We start from the raw sequence: 24,745 nt of genomic DNA on the forward strand, positions 1-24,745 counted from the left end.
TGTGATACATACAGATTTTAAGAAATTATTTTTTCCGTTATCTAGAATGAAACAGAAGTGCAATAATTTGCATAGCATGACACAGCAGATCAGTATCAGGGCAAGGATAAAATCAGACACCTAGTTTAATGACCTGCACAGTAGATTGTACTGCCTCAAGCTTAAACACCTGAAGCAGAACTTTCAAAAACACCACTGTGATTTAAGAGAACAAATTTCATAGACCTTGTGCTCCCCTATAATTTAAACATTCAAAAAAAGAACCATTTAGGGTTCTTATCACCTAATTTTCTCCCTGACTATAACATGAGGCTGGCAGCATTTCTATTGTCCTATTGTTCCTTTTCCTGTTTTTGTTCCAATTAAATTATAGAAGTGGACTGCTTATGTATTTGTATAATACCTTGCACAAAGGGGTCTCATCTGGATTGTAATACCATACAATAAATCAAAATGACAAAACCAACCAATTTCTAAATGGCATATACTCAGATACCTCCAACTTTGTATAAACTCATAAAAGAAGACTTCTAAAGAGACCAGTCCAGAATATTATTACCAGAGACATGAAAGCAAGCATATTTTTTCATGTATTAAAGCATCCGGAGGTTTTGCTATGAAGTCAAACAGAGTTTTAACAGTAGCTTCAGTAAAATCAAGGCTCAAATGAGGAGACAGGGAATTACTGTTCTGCTGTTGACAAGTGCAGCTTTGGTAGTAGGAGAATGTAGTTATAAATGAAATTATATTTTAAACATGATCATAAAACTGTTGGGAGTAAAGGGCTAATGCACTATTAATAGTTACTGTAATAAAAGGTTAATCAATTATGTGCTGTTATAAGCAACCCATTAGGCCTGCCAGACACATCAGCCATCTTTTTTCAAACTTTATGTCACTTACGGATGTGCTGACAGTCATTAGTAACAAGTACTGTTCATATTTGTTTATAAAAGCAGTTAGTTGTTTGTTAATATTTTATAAACTTCCATGGAAAATATGAGTTGTTAATGGTTGTTACTCATCCCTTATCTGGATTGATTTCAGATAAGTTTGGCTTTAAATTGAGAAGTCCGAGGCTAAGTCTTGAATTCTGCCTAAGTTGCCAGGGCTGAAGAATTTCTATTTTGTGACTGCAGGCAGACTTTACAAAGATTAAAGCAGGTCTAGATAACATTGTTATTAAAGACTTCAGTGATAAGTACTTACTGTTGTCAGTTGCTACCAGATGTGGAGCTGTAACACTGAACTACAAAGATAGCAAATAGGGAAATAAACGACGCTGTAACGAAATGTTCATCGCAGACCAAGCAAGATAATTGACTTACGTGGCGGAGCTGTACTAGTATATTCTGTCAATATTTTGTCTTTTATAAAGCTTGAAATTGTTCACTGACTGGTTTGTCTGGCAAACTTTCCTGTATTACTAAAACTATTTTTTTCTTAAAATGTAAATATACACTCTTTTTCCCATCCTTGTGTTATATTTTCTAATTTCCAAAACGAGTTCTGCTGGGCTAGCCTCCCTTAGCGTATCACTGGGGAAGTACTTATAAATGGGCTGAAATTTCAGTTAGTTTTCAGAGAGGCTGAGGAGGCAGTTTGGTTTTTGAGTTCCATTGGCAGAGTTTACTGCAGCTTCTGTTGGTGCTGGTTTTGTATGTGTTTGAGTATCCATAGTTTTTTACTGTTTCTATGAAGTACCAACTGATGGAAAGGAAGAAGTCATTCTGCCTTTTGGTAGGACAGTTGCCTGCCTTTCCTCTTGAATCATAGAATCGTTTAGGTTGGAAAAGACCTTTAAGATCATCCAGTCCAACCATTAACCTAACATTACCAAGTCCACGCTAAACCAGTTAAGGGTAGAATATTGGGTCTTGCTTATAATTCATTTAAAAATAACAACTGCAAACCCTAAGACAAATCACCTACTTTTACTTCTGCTAAGATATTGAAATGTACAGTCAAGATACTGCAGAGTTCGAGTGCTCGCACGTGGATGCTTCAGGGCAGTGAGCCCTGGTATCCGCTCTGCTGTCTGCACACAGGATAACCCTCGTGTAACCATCAGTTGTGGAGGGCGACTACGTGCTACAGGATGATCCACAGCATTTGCTACTTCTTGCTTTCACTGGATAAGTACTTAAAATCATTTTAGTTTGTTAATTAACAGGTGCCTCACCGTTCCTAATACCGGGTCACGCTAATGTTGCGCGTCTGTCTCGAGACGATCAAAAGAAAATGACCTCATTTAGTACAAAAGTCCCCATCTAACAGGAATGGCAGAGATCAGTCTGTTGTGTTCCTTCTCTCAGGTCAGTGTGATTTCATATCGAGAGGAATTTGCCGCCTTAGCGTGGCTCCGAAAGTGTTACGTGAAACGTGGGGTGAAGAGAGGAAAGCAGGATGGATATGCTGAACTAAATCGTGAGTTACCGGTACGGTCCCTGGTATGGTACGGTCCCTTCGGAGCCAGTTCTGGACAGGTTACGCGTATTCCTGGGGACGGAGGCGGGGGATGGGTACCGGGGCTCGCTGGGGAGGGTGCGAGCAACAATTCGCTACGAGCAATGTAACCTCCCCGGGGCGGGGGCGCGCAGGCAGGCTGCCAGGCAAACATGTCGCGATGGTGGGTGGTCGCTGGGTATCCGCAGCCGTGGAACCGACAAAAGGCACGTCTCCGGTTTCACCCCCTCCAGGCAAATGGATGACTTTCCGTGCGAGCACGTAGCTGAACGATACCGGCCGCTGCCTGCAGCCGAGCAGCGGAGCGCTCACCTAGCAGCGAGCGGGAGCTGCCTGCTGCTGCTTCCGACCTGGGCTGGGCACTCTCGGCAGCCAGCGAAGGAAGGGCAGGGAGGCCGCCGGCCGTCCCCGCGCTCCCGCCCCGCCGCGCAGCGCGGCGCAGCGCGGCGGAGGGGCCCCGGCGCCCCTCGGGGTGCGGGGTGCGGGGCGCGGGCGGGCGGGCGTCTGTGCGCGCGCGAGGAGCAGGTGGGCCCCGCCGTAACCCCGCCCCGCGCGGGCCCCCGTCGGCCATACGGCGATGGCAGCAACCTCCGCGCCGGAGCAGGCTCTTTATTGGAGGAGGGGGCTGTCAATCCGCGGCCGAGCGAGCCCCGCTCCCCGGCCAGCCGCTGCCGAGGTCTGAGTGCGGGGCCGCGGGCGGCCGCGGCGGGGAGCGGCGGCGGAGGGAACAAAGTTTGCGGGACTCGGGCGCGCGGCGGCGGCTCGCGCCCCTGCCGCCCGCGGCGGGAGCCGGTGCCCGAGGGCGGCGGGCGGCCGGCACCGCTACCGCAAAGTTTCAGCTATTTTACTGTACTAAAATCCAGGATTCTAATTATCAGCCCTCCCCACCCCCACCTCTCCTCCTAGGTAGGCGACAAATATTTTTATTCTGTGGATTAGAGAACTTTTTGCATGGAAATTTACCGACTCGGGAGCGGTCTCCGTTTCGGGGAAAGGGCGGGGGGAAAAGGATTTCTTTTCATCGCAGTTTATTTTTTTGTTTGTTTGTTTGTTTTCTGGACCACAGGATTTTTGGAGCTATATGGAGGGATCTCAGGATGGCGTGCACCAGGAAAACCAAAACTTTAGTGTCCACTTGCGTGATTTTGAGTGGAATGACTAACATCGTCTGCCTGCTGTACGTGGGCTGGGTCACCAACTACATTGCCAGTGTTTATGTGAAAGTGCAGGAGCCGATCTCAGAAAAAAAGTTAGAGGAAGACAAAGGGGACACTTTAAGGATTATAGAAAGGCTGGACCATTTGGAAAATGTCATCAAGCAGCATATCCAAGGTACCACCCTACCCCCCGCTCGCTTTCCCTCCCACCCCACCACGCCGGCTGCCGGGTGCGGGCTCCGTGCCCTCCCGCCGCGCTCGCTGTCTGTGCGGTGACATTTGCGTGGCGGGCGGGGAGAGCCGGGGCTGCGCGGGGGCCGCGGGGCGCGGGGGAGCCCCCGGCGGAGCCCTCCCGCCGCCCGGCGAGAGGCGCGGCGGAGGCGGGCGGCGGGGGGGCTGCCCCGCTCCCTCCCCTCCCCTCCCTCCCCTCCGCCTCCCGGCTCGGCCTCCGCGCGGGGTGGCGAGCCGGGGCGGCGGGCGGTCGCCCCCGCGGCGGAGCGTGGGCCGGGGCGGCGGGGGCTCGGTGCCGGGCGAGCCGGGCTGCGGGGCGGCTCGGCCGCAGCAGGCGGGCGCTGGGCAGCGGCGGCAGCTCCGCCGCGCTGGGCTCGGCCTGGTGCTGCCATCAGCCCCAGCGCAGCTCCCAGCCTGTCCGTGTCGTGCCGAAGTAGGGGGTCGGCGGGGAGGGCTCGGCGCGGAGGGCAGGGGAGCCTCTTCCCTTCCTGCTGGTATCGTCGTTGCTTCGTATTTGCTGTGTTTCTGTTCCAAAATGGGCTGCCGCGAGGGGAATTTTTGTTCTCGCCCTGTAAGCCAGGCTCTGCTGCTCCGTGCTGGGAGAGCGTGCGTGTCCAGCTGTGCTCAAGGTTCTCCTTTACTGCTGCTGTAGTGCTGGGAGCCCCTTGGGATTGGAATGGGGGCAATCGCTCGCTTGTGTAGTGCCTTTTTAATTTGATCTCCTTTTAACGGGAGCTCTGGGAGAAGCGTTGGAGTAGGCAAGTGGTGGGGGAGAATATGATTATTTCCTGGGAGTTTTGGATTTTACATGACTTTGCTTTGCTGGGTGATCTTTAGTGTCTGCCTTTATGTATTTTCATCATCTGCATGGCACCATACAGTCATTCCCTCAGCCTGCTAAGTGGGTTGGACAGTAAGGAGGCCGAGGGTGGGGGTAGGTGAGAGCTCTTACAAAACCTAGAGGGACCATCTTTCTCTGCTTCTGCATAACCTCTGCTGAATGTTCAAATCCCAATTCTAGTCTCTCCTAAATCTAAAAAGGGAGAGCAAACCATCTGGTGAAGGATACCTATCACCAGTGCACAAAATCTCGCTCACTTCCAGGCAGCTGTGGCCAACTCGTCTTTGGGGAATATAAAGAAAGGTGGAGCAGGCAGGGTAGCTAATCCCATACGAATTTGGCTTCCCCTGCTTGTCAATACTCATAACTTTGCAGTCCTATTAAAGCCCAGCTACTTTGCTATGACTTGTATTAATATTTTTTTAAATATGACACATCACCATTCAGTTTGTATATGCCTTCATTTTTCAGATAGTCTTGTCATCTTGGGTAAATTGGTAAAATACTACTTTTTTTCTGGAGGATGAGTTACAGCAGCTCCTGCAAGTTAAGTTCTCTCATGCAGTCCTTAAGTTTTTCTTGATTCCTGGAATGGATTTTAAGAAGGAAAATATATTCTTGTCTGTGTGCCAGTGGAGTGCACTGTGGAATCATGTATGAAGGCAGGGATTTTTCAAAAGGCACTGTTAAGAGTTAGATACGTGAAATTAATTGACTTTCCATATCAGGTTGGAGCGTAACTCCTTCAGGTTTGTTGTTGTGAAGCTCTAATGCTCTTATTTCTTTTCAAGGAAAATAACGATGTCCATATCGGCATATTCCTTTGGTCAGTGGTTCCTCTCATAGTAGAGAAAGGTATACTTAAATCAGGGGAGCGTATAGCATCGCTTAGAGCATAAACTTTTTTTGCGACTTTTTGTGACTATGCATAAACCAGACCAGAAGATATTTTCCTTAAATAACATTTGTATGAAAGTTGAAGAGAGTCTTCTAAAAATAATTAAGTGAACAGTTTGGTAATAAGTACTAAAATATACTTGGGGGGGGAAAAAAAGTTTACGAAGTTCTTATACATATTGAAACCACTTACTCGTTAAGATAAAGAAATAAATAAAATAAAAATCAGAGATCATTATCCCTATGTGGATTTTCTGTACTTTTACTTGCCAAATTGTAGTAACTGGGGTTCACAAGGAATTCCTGTGGCAGAGATTGCAGAATAAGATGTTATTTTAATCAGATTTTGCTTAGCACTGTGAGATGCCGTGAATTCTGGGTCATGGTGTAAAACTCACTGAAGTCATTGGAAGGAATATCCCAAGCCTGACTGGGTTTGGGATGAGCTGAAGGTCAGCGTTAAGAAATTACAGGTTTGAGATTCATTGCCATTAATTGGGTAAACCAGCTGCCATAATGGTTCTGGACAAGGTTATAAGGGTTATCTGTAGTTTGTTTTAAACTTTTCCTTGGACCGCTTCTTTTTTATGTTGGAGAGAGGTGTCAATAGCTCAGATGTTCCGCAGTGCTGAACAGGCATGAAATTAGCATGGGTAATAGAACTGCATTTCATAGCATATCCTGCAAATACCAGAGAGCTCTAACTGCCGTGTTTTACACATGGGGTTACGCTAGTATTTCATTTTAACTTGTTTTCTGATTGAATTGTTTAATTAGATGCCATGCGGGAATTCCTTTAGCAGATAAATTGCAGTCTTGTAATGTTTTATCAAGTGTCCTGGAAATGAGAAGGAATAAGAGGTGCCTTCATATAAAACGCTTTTTAAAGTACATATTTTTAAAAAGACATTTTCATGGCAAGAAAAGTATATGACTGAAAAGAGCTTTCCAGATAAGAGAAGTTCAGTGAGAATGCAAGCATGCATGCCTTGTGTTCCAAAAGAACAGTATGGAAAGCGAAATATTGGTACTGGCCAAGAGTGGAAAAGTTTGAATGCACAAGTATGTACCTGCCATATTGCACATCTTACACCGCTGTGTATCCACGCTTCTGCAAATGTTGGAGGATAATCGCTTCTCTACACGCTGGAAATAGAATAAGAGCATCTGTGTCTGCTCTGCCTGTATGGTACTTCTCTGTTTCCTTCTTTCCTCATTATGTGTTAATTTATGTCGCGTGACCTATGGGCATGCTGTGCAAGAGTCATGCATCTGTATACTGACTTCTGTAGTGGGCAGTTTGGGGCAGGCTTGGCAGCATTGCAGTGTAGTTGGGCAATGTGGACGACAGAAAGAAGTATTTTGTGGAGTGGAAACGCGATGCTGGAACTTGAACTTAAGCCTGGGAATCATGAATTCTTGGCTTGTGGGCTGCCACAGTTTACAAGAGGGTTTTGGTCAAATCACCTTACCTTTTTACAATGATGATGACCTGCATGCTTTTCTATGGCAGTGTGTTGTGGTGATTGTGGTGTTAATTACATCTGAATGCTACCTGGCTTGTACTAAAGAGATTACTTTAGCTGATGTTAGCTATCTCGTAGTTGGCTATCTAGCCACCCTCCTGGTCAGCTGGGGGAGGGAGAGCTCTCCAGTGTGCGATTCATTCCCCGTGTCTTGGACAGGTGTTAGGGTGGAATGATTTGCTTTCAGAAGTTGCATATTTTAAGTTTGGGAACTAGGTCAACCCAGATTCTTAATTTTAGCCATCTAAAGGTTTGGATAAGTAAATCCCATGTTTGATACCTACCCTTTATTTATTTCTTGATCTCAAACATGAGGAGGAATGTAGTATGTAAACCTCTGTTTTGTGATAGCTGTGCTCTGCAGCCTGGCTAGCTGCATTCCATAAGGTCAGGCTCACTATGATTCCCATGGACACTCCACCATGTCTTTTATTCTTGTGGTGCTTTCCTTTTGGGAATAATGAATTGTTAAATCCCCCCAGCTTATTTCCCTCAAGCTCAAAAGCAATTAGGCACGTTTATCACTCACTGCAGTGTATTTGTTCTACTGAGAAACAAATCAACAGTAGACAGTAGCCCTGGGAACACAGCGCTCGCTCCACTACAGAGGGCCCTATATTCACAGTCTGTATACAGGCGCAGAGACCTGCTGTCCCAATGTAACTAATTGCAAGAGAAGGAACTACTTGGATATCCAAGACATGCAGGATTAATCCCATTATTTTTTCTCTTTAGGCTGTGACTTCTCAAGTCATTCTAGATTGCTGCATGTCAGTGCAGATTAATTTGAATTTAACTTTCATGCTCTTCCATGCTTTGGAATGGGTGCACTAAGGAGACTCTTAATATAGTGATTTCAGCGAGAAGACTGACTCTTAAATTGCTGTAAATTTTCAAGCATCGCTGGAGGTTCAGGTATTTCAAGTACCATCTACTGAAGACTTAATGATATTGGTTATATTGACTACGACTTGGTAATTTATTATTACTCTTATTAAAGTTAACTTTTTTGTGCTTTTAATATCTTTAGTTCTCTTCAAATTATATTCTTTCTTGATGGCTCTTCCACCGAGGATTTATTTTGCCATGGTTAGGGCACAATGGCCAAAACTGAGAAGTGGTAGTCTGGCCTTATTAAGGTAACTGTATTTTATTGCTGGAGATTGAATGATTCCTTTCATGATTGAAGTTGGTTTTTTTCAGAATGAATTATTTTCTTTTTTTCTTTCCTGATTGTCACCTGAATTGCTTTATTAATTCTTCAGGTTTATACAGTGGGAATAGCACGCCAGTTGCGATTTTTTTTGAGATTGTGTCTTTTGAGCCAGAAACAAGAAAAGTCTTACGGCTGCAAAGTGAGAGTGAATGATAGCTTTGTAGTTAGGAAGGGAATTGTCCTGGATTCTGTTTCCTTCAGTCTAGACAATTTCTGTAGTTCACGCGAAAGTCTTCAACAAAAGGTTAAAAAATGATTCGGGAGCAGAGGCTGGAAACTGTGACTTCTGTACCCTCCACAAATTCTCTTATTGCTAAGCTGGAGAATTTTGCCTTTTCTCTCTCAAAATGTTCATTTTTGTTGACGTTTGTTATCTCTGCGTAATGGCACAGCATCAGTGGAAAGAGCGGATTATGTACTACAGTCTCTGAGCAGATGATTTATGGGCTGTGCAGAGGTGGAGATAGCTATTCTGCTTAAGGTTCTGGACTCAGCTCAGCGCCTCATTTATGCTGGCTAGGTGTCACTTCCGAAAATGTTGCTCAGGTTGACACAAGCAGCCTGCAGCTGTGCAGAGATTCAAACTTGGGTCTTTTGACTTTCTGCTAGACTGTTATGCCCATTTTAGTGCTAACGAGTGACTTTATCTACGTGAGCAAAATATAGCTAGATACGTGTGAAAAGAAAGGAAGACCTACACATAGCTGCTGGGAATTGTGTGTTACCTGTGAGATCAGCTTGGTCCAGTGTCCGCCTTAGCAGTCTAACGTAAAAACCATTCTTCCTCTTGGGCATGCTGTGGCCTGGGGTAGATTGTGATCTGCCAATTAACTGTTGTTGCATACAAGGACAGGCAAAGAGAGCAGCGCGAGGTGTGACTTCTCTCAGGGCCTAAAACTCAGAAGAGCCTTTGCTTGGAGGAGCCCTGTTGCTGAGGTCCCATATGATGCGATAAGTCTGTTCTTGTTTACTTGGGTCAGAAAAAGATGGCTATATCTGTACACAAGGTATACTCTCTGTATTTCTGAAACAAATGCAGGAGTGTTGTTGTACGTGGAGTTCAAGACTATGTTTTTAGAGGTGGCTCCTACATGCTAATGATACTCTCTGTGTTTAAGGGACAGGACACAACTCTAGAATCACATCCCAGTGTATTGTTTGTGGCTGATGGAGTTTATTTTTTTTCTCTTGCACGAACTGAGTGCTTGTGAAAGAGCCTAGTCCTCTGCCTACACTAGTACAGGATCTGGACCTGCAAGTGCACGTGTGCAAAATATGAGGCTTTCTGTTATATTATAAAAACAGAGACTACAAGCACTTGTTTATCACTGAGCCTGGCATGGGCTACGTGGTTTCTCCATCATCTCTAGGGCCAAAAGGTTGAAGTTGTTGCCTGCCTCTATCTAAAGTTGATTCCTTGCCTGTGAGAAGCCGCAGAAGTGGTTTAATTTAATTCTGTATTCAACAGAAAGATCTCGTCATCAGCGTTATACTATGAAGGCATGCATAAGCTGCAGTATGATGGGATAAGCTAACATTATCCATCTGAATGTTAGAGACGTGATATGTAAAGAAAATCTGTGGTGATTTAAAAAAGTGATATCGGGCTCAGATCTTGAGACAGCGGTGGCTGTTGTGAAGGTGGCTTAGTTGCCAGGAAGGCAGATGATGGATCCTTGGTTGCCATTAGAACAGGCCAGGAACTTGATCATCAGCTGCTAAAGTGCGGAGCGTGGCAAGGGACGTAACGGGACATGAATCATCTTTAGCTGGTTAACAGCTGTCCTCATTTATTGCAGTCATAAGATTATGCTGTTAGCTACGCTTGGCCCAGAGATTGGAGAGCCGACTTAGTACAGTGTGCTGTGATGTCTTGGGATTGCCTGACTTCAGAGCAGATAGTGTGTGACTGCTGATAAAAAGTTAAGTAATTTACTGGTCTATAACTAGCAAAACTACTTCTTTAATGAAATTAAATTTAATGCAGAAGTGAAAACTGACTTCATATCTTGTCATGCCTCCTCTGAGGTTAATTCTTTTTCATTTGTCTGCTATTTTTTTTTTCTTTTTAATTTCCTGTATTTGTTTGTATTTAAAAATGTCTTCTAGTCTTCCTTGTTTTGTTCACTGAACCGTATTATGGTCAGAGTCCAATGGCACTTCCATCATCTGTGGAGCAATCTTCCTGTGCTGCCCTTGGCCTTCAAGTGCTACATTTGTAGCCTCTTCAGAAACTTCTGGGCTCCTTTCTTTTAGGGACTTGAGAAATAGCTCAGTAACAGGCTGTTTGGTGGGACAGTGTGGACAGATATGCTGAGCAGACACTGAAATTGCCACGTACCTGAAACTTAAGGCTCTGTCTTCATGCTGCTGTTACCATTAAATTTATTCTGACTACGGTTGTGCAGTACAGATGTGTTCTCTGTGTACCAACATTGTTTCCATTTTCTTCATAAATTTTCACTGCTCTGGTGGTGTTTTGTAGCCCAGGTGCTATTTTTAACATGATATCCTGAGTTTCCTGAGGCAAAGGCAGAGATCTTTAAGAGCCAAAACCATGACTGTAATTATTACAGCTCTCCAGCACCTCCTCTACTTGGCTTTGAAAAGGAACAAATGAGAATTTTCTAATTTCTTTTTTTTAATATGGAGATGGAAGGTCCAAGTTGCTACCTTGAAATTCTCTGCCTTTAGAATGCCAGAATGTGTCTTCTCAGTCCATACTGGATTCTTCCTATATTCTCTACTTAAATTATATGCATTTTTAAATTTATTATTTCTATGATAATAACACTGTGGCAGCTAGCTGAAATCCCGGCTGTCTTGTGATCGGCGCTGTACATATGTGTAGTGGAGCCCTTGACTCAAGAGACCTTCATCTCCATCGATAAGATCTGCAGGAGCTGGGCGGAGGAGAGGAATATAGAGAAGTGATAAGGCCAAATTTCTATAGACTGTTGGTGGCAGGTTTGACTCCCTGCCGCAGTTGCTCAGGTGAATCAGACAGCAGGTCTTCTCCTGTTGGTAACAGCCCAGTGTGCGAATCCTGCAGCAGGAAACGTCACAGTGTCTTGTAATAGCCCCGTCTCTTCTCCCACCATAGATCTTGGCCTCACTGATAATGAATTTGAGGCTGACATGAGCTCTGAACTATGAGATTAGATATCTTTCCCAAAATGCATGTGATAATTAGCACATCTTAAATACCACATAATTGCCTAATTCTCTGCTTGTATCTTGAAAATTCGTGTTCTCAGTGACTTTGTATCAGTAATGTCGGTGGGGGTGTGGAAATCCTATTGTAGTCTTGGTTTTGCCATTTCCTACTTCCTAAATAAACCCCCTTATTTTAAATGTGAATGTTTGAATTTTCCTTTTATTAGAGCTGTCACAGGTGATCTCTGAGAAAAAAGGATTTCTATAAGCAGCTTTCTGAAGAATGTAAGAAAAAGAGATAGTATTTCTGGTTTTTTTTCTTCATAGATAAATGGTCATTCTAGTCTTCATTTTAGGGAGATAATATAGATTTTTAGGCTGTGTTACTTGCCCATATGTAATCTGGATCTAGCTAGAGGTCTATTTCATGAATCATCCAACTAATGCAGTGAATTACCTGTCCTTGCTTTCATGGTGGATTCAAATTCCTTTGAAGCTTTTCTTTCTGCATCGAGTCATAACTTGCCAAAGGCTTTGCAAGAAGGTTTGGCATGCCATAAGTAAAAGCAAAACTGTCAGATAAACTTCTCCAGCACAGCAGACTCGGTGAGTCTGTACCCCTCCATTACAGGATTATCATTGCAATAAAGTTATGGTTAGAGAAAACACCTTTTGGGATTTCTCTGTGCACAGAATAAATATGGCTTGCAGAAGAGAGCACAGCATAGTTTTTGAAATAACTTTGTTCTATTTGTTTGTTTTTCTCTGAGGTATTTTTAATTTTACCAGCTGTATATTGCATGATCACATGATGCCAGCATTTCCCTCTTCTACTTGTGCTAACAGGAATATTTTAAGTTGCTCAGGTGAAGGGTGGAGGAGTAGTGTGTTGTAATTTCTACTGTATTTCTGATTAGAAGATGTGTTGACTTCATGTGTGACAGTTTGGAGGATGAGGGTGGTCAGGGAGGAGAGAAGTACAGAAAAAGCTAAAGGCTGCATAAGAGTACCTAAATGTTTTATCCCTTTTTAGTTAATATGAAACTACAGTTATGGAGTGGAAACTATTGAGTTTCCACTAGTGTTATTGAAACTGGTGAAACTGGTGCTACTGAGCTTCCATGGAGTTGAAAGAAGCGACGCACCTTTTCTGATTCTATTCTGAAAGCCTTTTACTTTCTTGTTGCTCTCAAAACCAGCTTCGCATCTAGCAGATTGTTACAAATATTTGCTTGTGTTAATTAAACCCAAATCCAGCATTAAAAAATACAAAACTTAAATCTATTTGACATAGTTTATATAGACCCTTTAAAACATGTAGTATCTTTAATGAAACAAGAAATATTTGGCTTGCATGCAATCAGAATATCATAAGCAAGATGCTGGTCTTGGCACCAAAATTGTGTCGCTATTGGTCTTCAATATTACAATCATGTATTGTTGTTTTGATCCTGTTTTTTCAAGAGGCAGTAGAGTCGCTACTCTGTGACTTTACAACATGATGTCAGCCATAAAGGATTATGACATCATTAAACTTGGATGTAATTGAATGAGATATTTTAAGCTTGTGTTTAGCTAATATTTTCACATGGTTGTAAAGCCGTATAAAATTAATTTCAAACTGTTAGGCATAAAACAAGCAAGCCAACAATAAAAAGCCCCTACAAGTTCCAAAGGGATGTATAAAGCCGTACACAGCGCCAGCAAGACTAGTGAATTTGTGCACTAAAAGAAACAAGGCGAGAAAAAGCAGTAGCGAAATGACGATGGAAGACTTATGTTTGGATAGATCATTCCACTTGCAGCTTTCATTTCTCTAAATGCAGGCATTGTAACAAGAATACTTTTGGTATAGAAACATTTTCATTCATTGATTTATTGTTATACTTCATATAAATGCAATTCTATCAACAAACATGAGTTTTTCAGCACAGCTTATGTCTTTCTTACATGAAAATAGTTTAAAAGCACCTTCATAGTGCTAATTCTAGTACTCTATTTTCATTTAAGTAGTGAGAAAAATTTTGCATGCAAATGAATATGGAAATATATATACAAATATTTAATATATCAAAAATATTTTCTCTATAATAATAATATCTCGCTATATAAATGTATGTATGTGTTTTTAATGGTTACACTAAGGATCCGTATGGCTTGTCTTGAAGGTGGGAAGGGTCTTCACTGTTACTTGATAGGGTCTGACACGGAAGAGTTTGTAAATGCTAATACAAGCACCAAAGCAAGAACTTGATTAGAGCGAGTGGGAGCGTGTTTGCATAGTATCTCAGTATGGTGGCAACAGGAACAGGCTCCTGCAGTCTGGAAATGCAAAGGGCAGAAGTATTGCCTGACATGCATTAGAATCAGGTTTTCAGACAGTTGTTAGTGTTCTCTGCAGTAATTGAGTAATAGCTGATGGCTAGAGTGAACCCTGCACATTTCATCACTTATTAGTGGAGACTGTTTTCAGGATGCTTGGCTGCTGTAGAAGCAGGTGTAATACTGGGTCATAGAGTGAATGGGGAGCCACACTATTGATTTCTCATTTGAAGAAGTAAGCAAAGGTAAAGCTTTTTATGTTGCAACTTCTAGCTCTTGAGAGTAGATTTTTAATTGTTCAGCCCTGGATTCTTTTTTCATAATTAAGAAATAGGCTACTGTTGGAGAATTTTTAAATTTATGAAAGAGTAAAATTCCTTGTCATGAGGAAGCCAGGAGACTTGAAACCACGTAAAGGGAAATTTAATGTCGTAATGCGTGAAACATTCCTTGGCTCCTTGCAGTAACAACATGTCAATATGTTTTTGTCTGCTTGAAAATGTGTAGGAAATGCCTTTGATTTTGTAAAATTGCACGTAATTTCTCAACATTTCTTTTGATTCTATTGAGTAAGGGTTGCTGCCTTGCCTAAAGACATTAAATAGCAAACCATCTTCTAAAAACGGATTGGCAACGTTCCTGAAAATTAACATTAAAAAAAAAAGTTTAGTCTAAATATATTTCAAAGAATGTTCCTATTTGTGTTCTGAGATGAAGATGAAAACAAAAGCTTCTCTTACAGTATGGCAAAAGGTTGTAGTACCTAGTCAAATACTGGTATTGTCTTCGTACTGTGGAGAAAGAGATGTTGATCGTGGCAAAAAAGCACACAGGTACCAGATGATGTAGTATATAAGTTTCATTACAAATTCTGTCCCGTGCGGCTGTGTGATACACTGTATCAGTTACACAGGAATTGACGGATAATCAGCCATTCAGCCCAAAGTACTGTGTGTGCGGCTGCGAGCAGTGAGACGCGGTGATCGCAGTTGCTAGCTCTATGGACATAAATGTAGGTTATAGAGTAATCCTCATCCTCCCAAGTTTTGTTAATGTAATGAGGTGGTAAATATAAAACTGGCATGATCATGGAGAGTGATTTGGTTGTGGTGGTGGGGTTTTTTATTATTATTACGCTTTGTTATACTCACCAACGATTTTTTGATTACACTTTGTTATTATCTTTGTGCGAGCAGCTTCTAGGCTGTGAGTGGCGATGCTGAAGTTGAGAACATGCTTATACGAGTAAGAACTCTCAGTATGTTTGCACTGTTGGGACAACAATAGGGAACAAGTTTCTTGGCAGGTTAAGACAAAGAGCTTGTGCATTTAACCTAGCTTTTGTGGCTGGTTTTGCCAGGTAAAACTGCCATGTAACTTCCATAAAAAGTTGATTAGCTGCCCTAGGGGAAGAAAGTACAGAGAGGAAGGATTACTCAATACTGTGTGTGTCGGCACAGATTCAATGGAAGATAATTCTGGATATTTGCTTTTCCAGGAATTGGATTATCATTTTAACTGTCCAGTTAAGACAAACTTTAAATAGTAAAGCCATCTATGCAGGTACTGTGCATTTGCACCCTATCTGCTACTAAAAAGATATGAGGTCTTTATGTGAAAGTGAGACCAAGCAAGTCCTGGTAGGGGCTGTTCTGCCTTGAGATTTTCCCTTACATTTAATATCTATCAATATCTTAAGGTTTTTAATTTTTTTTAATTACATTCTTTCCACATAACAGAGGGTCCCGGGACTGAGTTCTCAGTCAATGTGAATGTACCTGAAGTTCTCGCTCTGAATTTTCCTCTGCTGGACTCGCATAAATTGCTGTCACTGCCATGCTGCAGTAATTCATACATCTGAGGTATTGTGGAGCTTGGAAGTGAGTGGGATGATCTGTGCAGAACAGTATAAAAAGCAATAACTCATTTGCTCTGTCCCCAGTCTCTGCTGCTTCAGAATTCTGCCCTGGGTACCCAGGGGCCAGGTCGGGATCAAGAAGGGTGGCTCTTACTTGCTTCACATCTGTGGAATTACTTTTTTTATATCCTGATGTAAGCAACTGGGTCTGAAGCATAAAAAAGGGGATGGGAAAGAGGAATCAAAGTATCCACAAGTATAAAAGACAATGTAATTATTAAAGGTGTTATGTAAAATACTGTGTCAGATTACAGGCAATGGCAAATACTTAGCAGTGTGCTCTCTGCTGTCTATTTTAAAAAACTTGTGCTTAGGCACCTAGCTAGCCAGGCTGTTCTTACATGTCGGTGTGTAGCCATATAATTGCCTGGCTGTTTTTGCAACGAACATGGTGCAGAGAATCTAAGAGTTTTAGCCACAATGACAAATCGTGACAGTGCAGGGTATGACAGAAAAAAATGATAGAATAACAATGTAGGATGTAGCAGCTTAGCTTTGCTACATTGAGCTAATAAAAAAAGCGTATTTTTACTTAAAAAAAAAAAAGTAATTCTTTTACTCTCTATTTAATATTCATGCTCCAGATTTATTAAGAGTGACTTTGAATTTGCCTTGCTGCTATTTGATGAGAACAGATGTTATTTTCTCCCAACTCCTCGACACCTGGAACTGGCAAAATTCCCCAAGCTCATTCAATTATCATCCAACAAGCAGGGCTTATTCAAGCAATTTACCTACAAGGGCCAATTCAACACAAGGTGGGGGAAAACATACTCTTTTCACTGACTTTAAAATAAACTCAGGAGAAATCCTACTCATTTCATCAGAATTAGTAGCTGTGTTTTTTAAATAAAGGTAAGTTTTATGAAGTCATACTCATACACTTCTTCATTACATGAAGTGTATAGAGCTCAATAATTTTCTCAAGGCTCAAATTTAAACATGATAAATGATAAGTTTTTGTTGCTGGTTAGGAAGGAAGACAAACAAAATCTCCCTCTTTGTAGGGTGTTTTTTCTCACTGAACTGCACACCTGTATAAATACAGTGCTTGAGTCATTCCCGGTTTACACCAGAGAACAGTGAAAGCAGCAAGGTGGGAATTAGCCCTCTTGAGGTAAACCAATAAGGTATGCAACAACTCTGGCATAGCTTCAACGCTGTTGGCACAACCCCTCCTTTCCTGCTGTGCCTGGAACCTGCAGTCACCTCAAACAGTGCAAGTAACCCTGGGAGTAGAAGGCCCTGGCTGAAGAAACTTACACATTTAAATTTCACATCTTTCAGTTCAAACTTCATAAGGGGAAGTCATACATTCTCCTTAAGTGGGCAAATAAAAGTATCAATCACAGTATTTACCTTTAGGAAAATTGAGACCTGAGCATGGTGTTCTGGCCACATAACTTTTCCCAGCACTGTGCGGGATATCTGTTTTCAAGGTATCTCATGTCTAGCAGTGTTTTTGTTACAACTTGCCTTAACAGCTCCAAAACCAAAATATAAGCTAGAGATACAAACAAGGCTGCAGCAAGCAATTAGAATTTGGATGAAAATTCAAATAGTTTAAAACGGTGCAGCAGTGCCATGTGGCAGGATGTGCTTATGGCCCAGTGAAGATGACTTTTTTTTTCCCCCCAAAACTCTGCTAATGTCTTACTTTGTTTTCTAGGAGTGTTATTTTTACCTCTATATTAGCCGTACTCTTTAAACATTTTGGATCTGTATCACAGTAAGTTAGGAGTTTTCAGCTAGTGGACTTCGGGGAACCTATGGATAAAAGTGGTTGTTGGGAAAAGGTAAGTTCAGTCACGGGATGTCTCTTACAAATGTGTAGGAGTTCCCATGCTGCCTATCTCCTTGAAAAAAATATTAAACAAAGAGATTTTTGAAAAGAGACTAAGTGGCTGCTAAAAGGTATGTTAAACTACATAGCCAAATTTCAATGAGCATTTATAATGACAAATAGCGTAAGTGGGAATGAAAATTCATTTTTCCCCATCAACTTGATCCACTTTACTGAAAAAAAGAAAAAAAACAAACCCAGAAATAATGGTTAACCCTCGCAAATTGTGGCAGACTTCCTCTGTGGTGCTGCAGGCTTCTGTTGAAGAATCTCATCAAACGGACAGTGGTCTTGCTATAGTGTTGACTTCTAATAGAATGGCTTTCTGTGAAACTTGTGTTCAAGTTAATTCTACTTCTTCAACATACTTATTTCTTTAGGATTACCTTTAAATTTGTGAGTTTTCCTTCTTCCAAGATAGCTAAGTCCCCATTCAGTTCACAGTTTCTGTGTATAGATAGGGTCTTTTCTGGTAGGTTCTCTCGCAGACAAAATGTCCAAATACTCTAAAGCTTTTGTAACATAAACTTCTGCCCCTCTTATTTATTCTACTGTTCTTTGGCAGGCAGAGTAACTGTGTGCTGCTTAACCAGGAAACTCGCTTTTATTCTAAAAAGGGAGAAAAGGACAGGGTGGACATGGGCTTGTTTGGAGCCTTACTCTGTGTGCCAGTTAGTGCAGTTGCCCCTCTCTCCTACATACCTTTACAGAGGATGGACTCGTGCGTGCATCAACAAAATGGTTGACTTTATTGTAATGTTGTCAAATTGTTCTGGCTTGTGTGTGTATGGTTCTTTCCAGTTGTGCAAATTAAGCTCAGAATTTGCATTATTCGTGGTTTTAATTAAAAATTTAAACTCCTGTTTCTTGTGTGTTTGAAGGTAAGGTTAGTCTCCTTATATTCTCATTATAACTCATTTTCCAGAAGTCTGGAAGCAGCCTGTTTGTCCAACACATTTCCTTTCTGCTTCCTGAAGAATGCCATCTTTGAGTGCTTCAGTCTTGAAGCCCCATATAGACTTCTTCTTGCAACAAATATCCAAGGTCTGAATGGAAGTTGTTTTCCAAGTTGTTTGGTGTATGCAACTTCTTGAATGAGTTTCATAGAATCATAGAACAGTTTAGGCTGGAAAAGACCTTTAAGATCATCCAGTCCAACCATTAACCTAACATTACCAAGTCCACCACTAAACCAATCAAGGGTAGACTAGACTAAACCATGTCCCCAAGTGCCACATCTACCCGTTTTTTGAATGCTTCCAGGGATTGTGACTTCACCACCTCTCTGGGCAGTCTGTTCCAATGCTTGACCACCCTTTCCGTGAAGAAATTTTTCCTAATATCCAACCTAAACCTCCCCTGGCGCAGCTTGAGCCCATTTCCTTTCATCCTATCGCTAACTACATGGGAGAAGAGACCAACACCCACCTCACTACAACCTCCTTTCAGGTAGTTGTGGAGAGCGATAAGGTCTCCCCTCAGCCTCCTCTTCTCCAGGCCAAACAACCCCAGTTCCCTCAGCTGCTCCTCATAAGGCCTGTGCTCCAGACCCTTCACCATGTTTGTTTATGTATACGTTTTAAATTTGCTCTTGATTGTCTTGACATGTTTTAGCACTGCCTTTTAACTGACATGAAAAGTGCAGTCATATCAGTAGACGATGTGAGTAAAAACCTTCAAATTAGAAATGATGACAAAACTCATGGCTGTCAGAGAAGCAGGCTTTCGGTATAATGTTTTTTAAAACTTGTAAATCCCATTTCTATAGGTTTCTTGGGTATGTTTTGAAATTTTTTTCCATAAGTCACTTTGAAGCCTCAACTGCTTAACCTCCTTTAATGCATGTTACCTTTCCAAGAAAAAAAAAAATATCTCTTGAATTGCTTAACACATACCTCAGAATTTTCCCACACGCATTACTGGTGTTACAATTAAGATGAGAGAGACCCCAGTAGTTATACCATTCGCAGTACTTTTCTTCCCTATCTTATGTACGCATGTGTGTTTATACATGTGTATATAAATACATTTGTATATAGTCTGTAATATTTTTAAAAAATAAACAGAAAATTTGAAACTTACTGTAAGAATGTTGATGCTTCCTTGGACATCTGTGATATCATGGAGTGTTAGCTTCCACTGCTGTCCCACTATTTAGTAACACAGCGATGAACTTTCTGTTTACAGACAATATTTGGTTTGTCTTGGACTAAATCATTCAGGAATAGAGTTGTCACTCCAGCAGGAGAGGAGTGATTTCCCTGTCACAGAAGGTGGGCTTTTTGTCTATGAAGTTGGTGGCTATCAGTAGTCTAGTTAGCACACAGTTAGCAGGACTGTGTACTTCTGCCTCAGCAGCTGCCTGAACTGTGACTCAGTAGTGATTACATCTACATGGTTGTGTTTCTCTAGAGCACAAGGGCTGACAGTTGTACTAAATATTGTTGCTTTCTAGGACAAATTCAGAACTTGCGTCAGCAGTGTGTTATAATACCATTATGTCAGTGGAGGTGTGTCTGCCCATGGCCAGTTCACATTCACTGCTTGCTTATTTGCTGACTTCAGATATAATCTTTGCTATATTGCCAGGCTATGTAGCTATTCCTATTAAGAGAACTAGAGGTAAAAGGCCAACTAGTACAAATTCTGAGGAATTCACACAATAAAATTTGGTTATTATTTAATTGCTTAAAATCACTACTAGTAATATTGGCATGAGAGGAATCAAATACCTACTGGGTTATCTCATAAGCTTTCAATTTTTTACTTCTGAATCTGAATTAACAAGAAAACAATATTTCGTTCATCAGTCTACCTTTCTAGTAACTTTGGAATCTAGTAGTCAAATTGATGATAATCAGAGGTTAAAGATCTTGGAAATAATTATATCTGTATGAGTCTCCCACAGGTAATAGAGGGAGACTCTGTAGGTACTTTCCTTGTGCTAGTCGAAAAAGCTGCATTTGTTAATATTTGCCATCAGAGAATGTGCATGGAAAAGAACACCCACCTGCCCCCAGTAATTTCTGAAACACTGGAAAATTTTTAAAAGAGCTCACATAATCCCAGAGGTAAGTCCAAAGGAAAACTGGCATTATCAGTTCTTGTGCTCAGTGATCCGATTTATTTAATCGTGTCCTCGGTCCTTTCTAAGCTTCTTGAAAAGAATTTCTGTGCCGAAAAGGGACTATTCATTCTCCTAATATGACTGCAACTTCCTGGTTTGTACTGCAGCACATTTGCTTTTTTATCAGCTAAACTGAATTCTGATTGCCGATGGCCGAAAAACTGGGACAAGCAAAATTAGCAGCCGTATTAGTAAATGAGAGAGAAAATGTACTTTGCTATCTTCATATGTTGTGCAGAGTATCTTCTGAACTGATCGTCCGTTTTCCTCAGCTACAGGATTTCCTTTGATGATGAAGGAATCATATAGCCTTTTAAAAGGTCGTGATGAGGAAGTACAGTGGTTGTTGGGATCCAGCATCTCTGGGAGTGGGACAGTAAAACATTAAGCTGGTTCTTCACCACTCTAGTCTTTGTTTCAGGAGCCCACTGCCCCATTTCCAAGGGTGAGAATGTAAAAAGAAGCAAAATCTACATGGGAAATTGCCAGGCTGCATGTGCATACTTGCAGAGCTTGGGAGCATCAGTCAGTGGAAAGGGGTGTGCTATTGACAGGTGTTGGGCTTAATTATTACAGTCTTAAAAATGACAAAGCATATATTGTCCCTATGGACGGATTACCTTTGAATTACCTGATTCTCTGTGTGGTCACATGGGCTTTAGGCTGACACACACCTATTGCTGCAGAATCTCACTGGTATTGATAACCATGCTTAGTGTACGTGTTGGTATATACACGTACAATCTGGAGGGAGGTGGGCTTTCTGAGTAGTAGGTAAGGTGTAGAAAATGAAAAAGAATCATTCTTTGCAGAAACTGTTGTGAAGCCCTTATGAATAAGTGTGAGTATATGTATATATGTAATAGCTGTGTAAAAACATGCATTTAACAGACGTGAAACTTCAGAAGACCTAGTTTGGGAAAAAGTCTTCAGATACATTGTTCAGTGGTGTGCAGAACACTTTATAGAGGATTTGTTTTGCTGTAGGAATGTGTAGATGTACCACTTCAGAAGGCAGAACAGCTACTATCACAATTAATTACTTTGTGCCTTGCAAAGCCTCGCATTGTGGTCCTAGGTGGGTATGATGGATAAAAGTTTCAGTGCTTGAATTCATGGAGAGAAATTTCTTTCACCATCTGAAGATTTTTCCTGTTTGCTTAAGGATGTATGATACCCTCCTATAATAAATTAGCATTTTACAGCTGAGGATGGCATTTTGGCATACTTCAGAGCACTACTTCACCACTTAAGTTAGCCACTTGATTTTTATATAATCATTTGCCATTGTACAGGAACCTGAACTTGAGAACAGATCTTCAGTAATGTTCTTAACTGCATCGGGCAGAAGAAGGTAAGAATGTCAGTAAGACTTGCTGATGTCCAAGCTGCAGTTAAAGAGTTTGATGAACTATTCCCTGACACCTGTGTTTTCTAATTATTCTTAAATTAAGGTCAGCTTTATAGGACATAAACATATTTTCAGTGTAGTCAACACTGTCTTCACTCCGTATGTTAAGGTGCAAATGCAGGCCCCTGGACCAGTCTGGAGGGGAATTATAACATCTATCTGGATTTGCAGCTCTTAGTTTGCAGAAAGCTAGTCCAGATTTCAGTTTGGATCTCCGCAGCCATTAAAGCAGGATCATTATTGCTAATAGAGTGATCAGTTACAGGAAAGATGAGTGTCTGGTGAAAGCCTGTCACTTTGAATAGCTGGGATCTGGATTAATTCTTTCAATTAATGGTCCTGCCTCCTTTTGATATTACTGGTGGTGGTTCTACCAGCAGGTGGGGATGATTTTTCTTTCATTCTGGCACAGGTGACACATTTGGCTTGCTGAGCTGATTAATATCCCTAAACAACAGCTTCAGTGTTTACTGTTCTAGAAGGAGTCTTGTCAAATCTAATCAGTCATTATATTTATGTGGCAAATTGTGTTTGGGATACATTGTAATCAGCCTGTGTATGAATATTTTTATGAAACAAAGCACAGAAACTTGACGCTGTTTGGGGCCCTCTGCAATGAGCAGAATTGCTAAAAGGATGTTTCAGCAGGAAGATCAGCGTTGTTACATTTTTAAGAAGTGCATTTTTGCTTCCATAATGGAAATTCTTTCCCTGTTTTTGTTAGGAATCTTCTTTGTCAGAGAACGTGTTTATCTCCTCTTGTTTAGAGTCAAATTATATGCTAACTGCTTTGGTAAAATGCCAGTTGACCTTGTGACAGTTTTGTATACAGGCACTGACACTGGCCATGGGGACTGGGGCCCTTCTGTTGTTCTTTCTGTCACTATGTTGGATGAAGTTCCTTTTTTTGCTTTGCATTGCACAAGGAATACTACCTTATACTTTTAAAACAGTAAATAAGCAATAAGGATTTGCAAAAAAGGTGATGTGGTTTGGGGTTTCTTTGGTTTTGGGGTTTGGGTTTTTTTGAGCAGCTTTTTATGGTACAGTGGTAGTTTTATTCTGCCTTTTTGAATGTGTGCTATTTCAAGGTGGTTAAGCAGGCACACTTGCAGGATAGCGTTACCATGTCCTGTTCAGAAAAATAGATAATTGTGAAGTCTGGCATAGCAAGGGAAACTCTGATAATCCATCAGTTTCTGGTGCTGTCAACTCTGCTACTTTGTATTATGTTGGCAAAATTTCAGCTAGCAAGTTCTCGTATAGTTAACGAATTGTCTTGACAATGACCGAAACTTCTAAAAAAGTCTTATTTCATTTGCTTTGTAAAGCATATACTTTCTATGATTTCCTGTAATTTAATTTAGTGCTATAGCAAAGGTTTTATATCTTGTTAGGAGAACTTCCTCAAATGAAGTCTAAAAAATCACTGTAAAGGCAACAGAGCTATTAAGAATTGTAATAGTACTATACATGAACAAGAATCCCTGTTCCTTAGGGTAAGCGGATACTTATAACGGTAAAATCCAATTTAATTCATGCCTTAGTAAGAATTGCCTAGCAACTTATTGACAGATGGCCATTGTTTTTCTTTTAAAATTTCATTTCTATTAAATTCTTTACATGTAGATCACCAAAAACCCCAACTAATTGAACCTGTAAATCTTTGACTAGAGGAAAAATAAAGAAAATTCTGGTAGGTAACTAGGAATATTTTGTTAAATGACTACAGGCTTGAAACATAACACTGTAAGGAACTACAGTTTAAAAAGGCTCCAGGTTAGCATTAATTTGATATAGTAATGGCAGATATGAGGGGTGTAAATAGAAATTCTTATGTGTGAATATATATCCTCTGAAACCCATGAGTGCCAATTTTCCAAGGAATGTTTGACCTTAATGTATATTATTGATTGGGTTTTCAACCCAGAAGCTCTGTTGAATTATTAATACATCTCCCTCCAGGAATCACCAATTTCTAATGTGTGCTTAAATGCAAAAACTCTTTCCTTCCTCTCACTGCCTCTGAAATCCCTGAAACACTGACCCTTATGCCTTCATCTGACTAAGATGGTGTTTGCTCAGAACTAGAGTATAACTTATAGAAGAACTGGGTTGCCATTTACTCTGTTAATATCTTAATTCCATTAAGCTTCTGCTAATGGCCTCAGTTCCTTGAACACTTTCCCTCTAATGGAATGATTCAAGCTATTGATTCTTCAGTTGGCTTTATTGTATGCCTTAAGGTACAAACAAAGTCAGGGGTGTCAGCTCTTTGTTCTGCAGATTTGCTCCAGAAGTGCTTCTGTGCAGTTCTGAATAAGTATTCCAAGTCAAAGGAACCCCCAAATGGTCTTTACTGAGAAGAGAATTCAATTAATGGAAATGCTCATTCTGTGCACCCATTTCTTCTTCCATGCATAGAGTTTCCCTTAATGACTCTCCAGAATATAAGCATCCAAGATTTGCATGTTTGATTTTTCAATGTATTCTGCATTAGATTAACCTCCCATCATGCACAATTCCCTACTAAAAGTTACTTATTCCAGTTTATTTTCCTTTTATTGGACCTGGAAGTTTTCCAGACAAAATATTTTCTTTCCTGAATTGCGTAGTACTTTACTCTTACTTTAA

General features: G+C 41.2%; 1 protein-coding gene across 2 annotated transcripts in view; it reads left to right on the top strand.

The window, feature by feature from the left end:
- The first annotated feature begins 3,563 nt into the window (after positions 1-3,563).
- The window catches only part of GALNT18 (polypeptide N-acetylgalactosaminyltransferase 18), a 259,359-nt gene continuing 238,177 nt past the window's right edge, over positions 3,564-24,745 (top strand). For both annotated transcript variants that reach the window (XM_075712750.1, XM_075712752.1), the window contains exon 1: positions 3,564-3,798. In XM_075712750.1, the coding sequence (XP_075568865.1) occupies positions 3,564-3,798 (235 nt within the window). The remainder of the gene's footprint in view (positions 3,799-24,745) is intronic.

Source organism: Pelecanus crispus, chromosome 6 (genome assembly GCF_030463565.1).
Source record: "Pelecanus crispus isolate bPelCri1 chromosome 6, bPelCri1.pri, whole genome shotgun sequence".
Classification (NCBI taxonomy): Eukaryota; Metazoa; Chordata; class Aves; order Pelecaniformes; family Pelecanidae; genus Pelecanus; species Pelecanus crispus.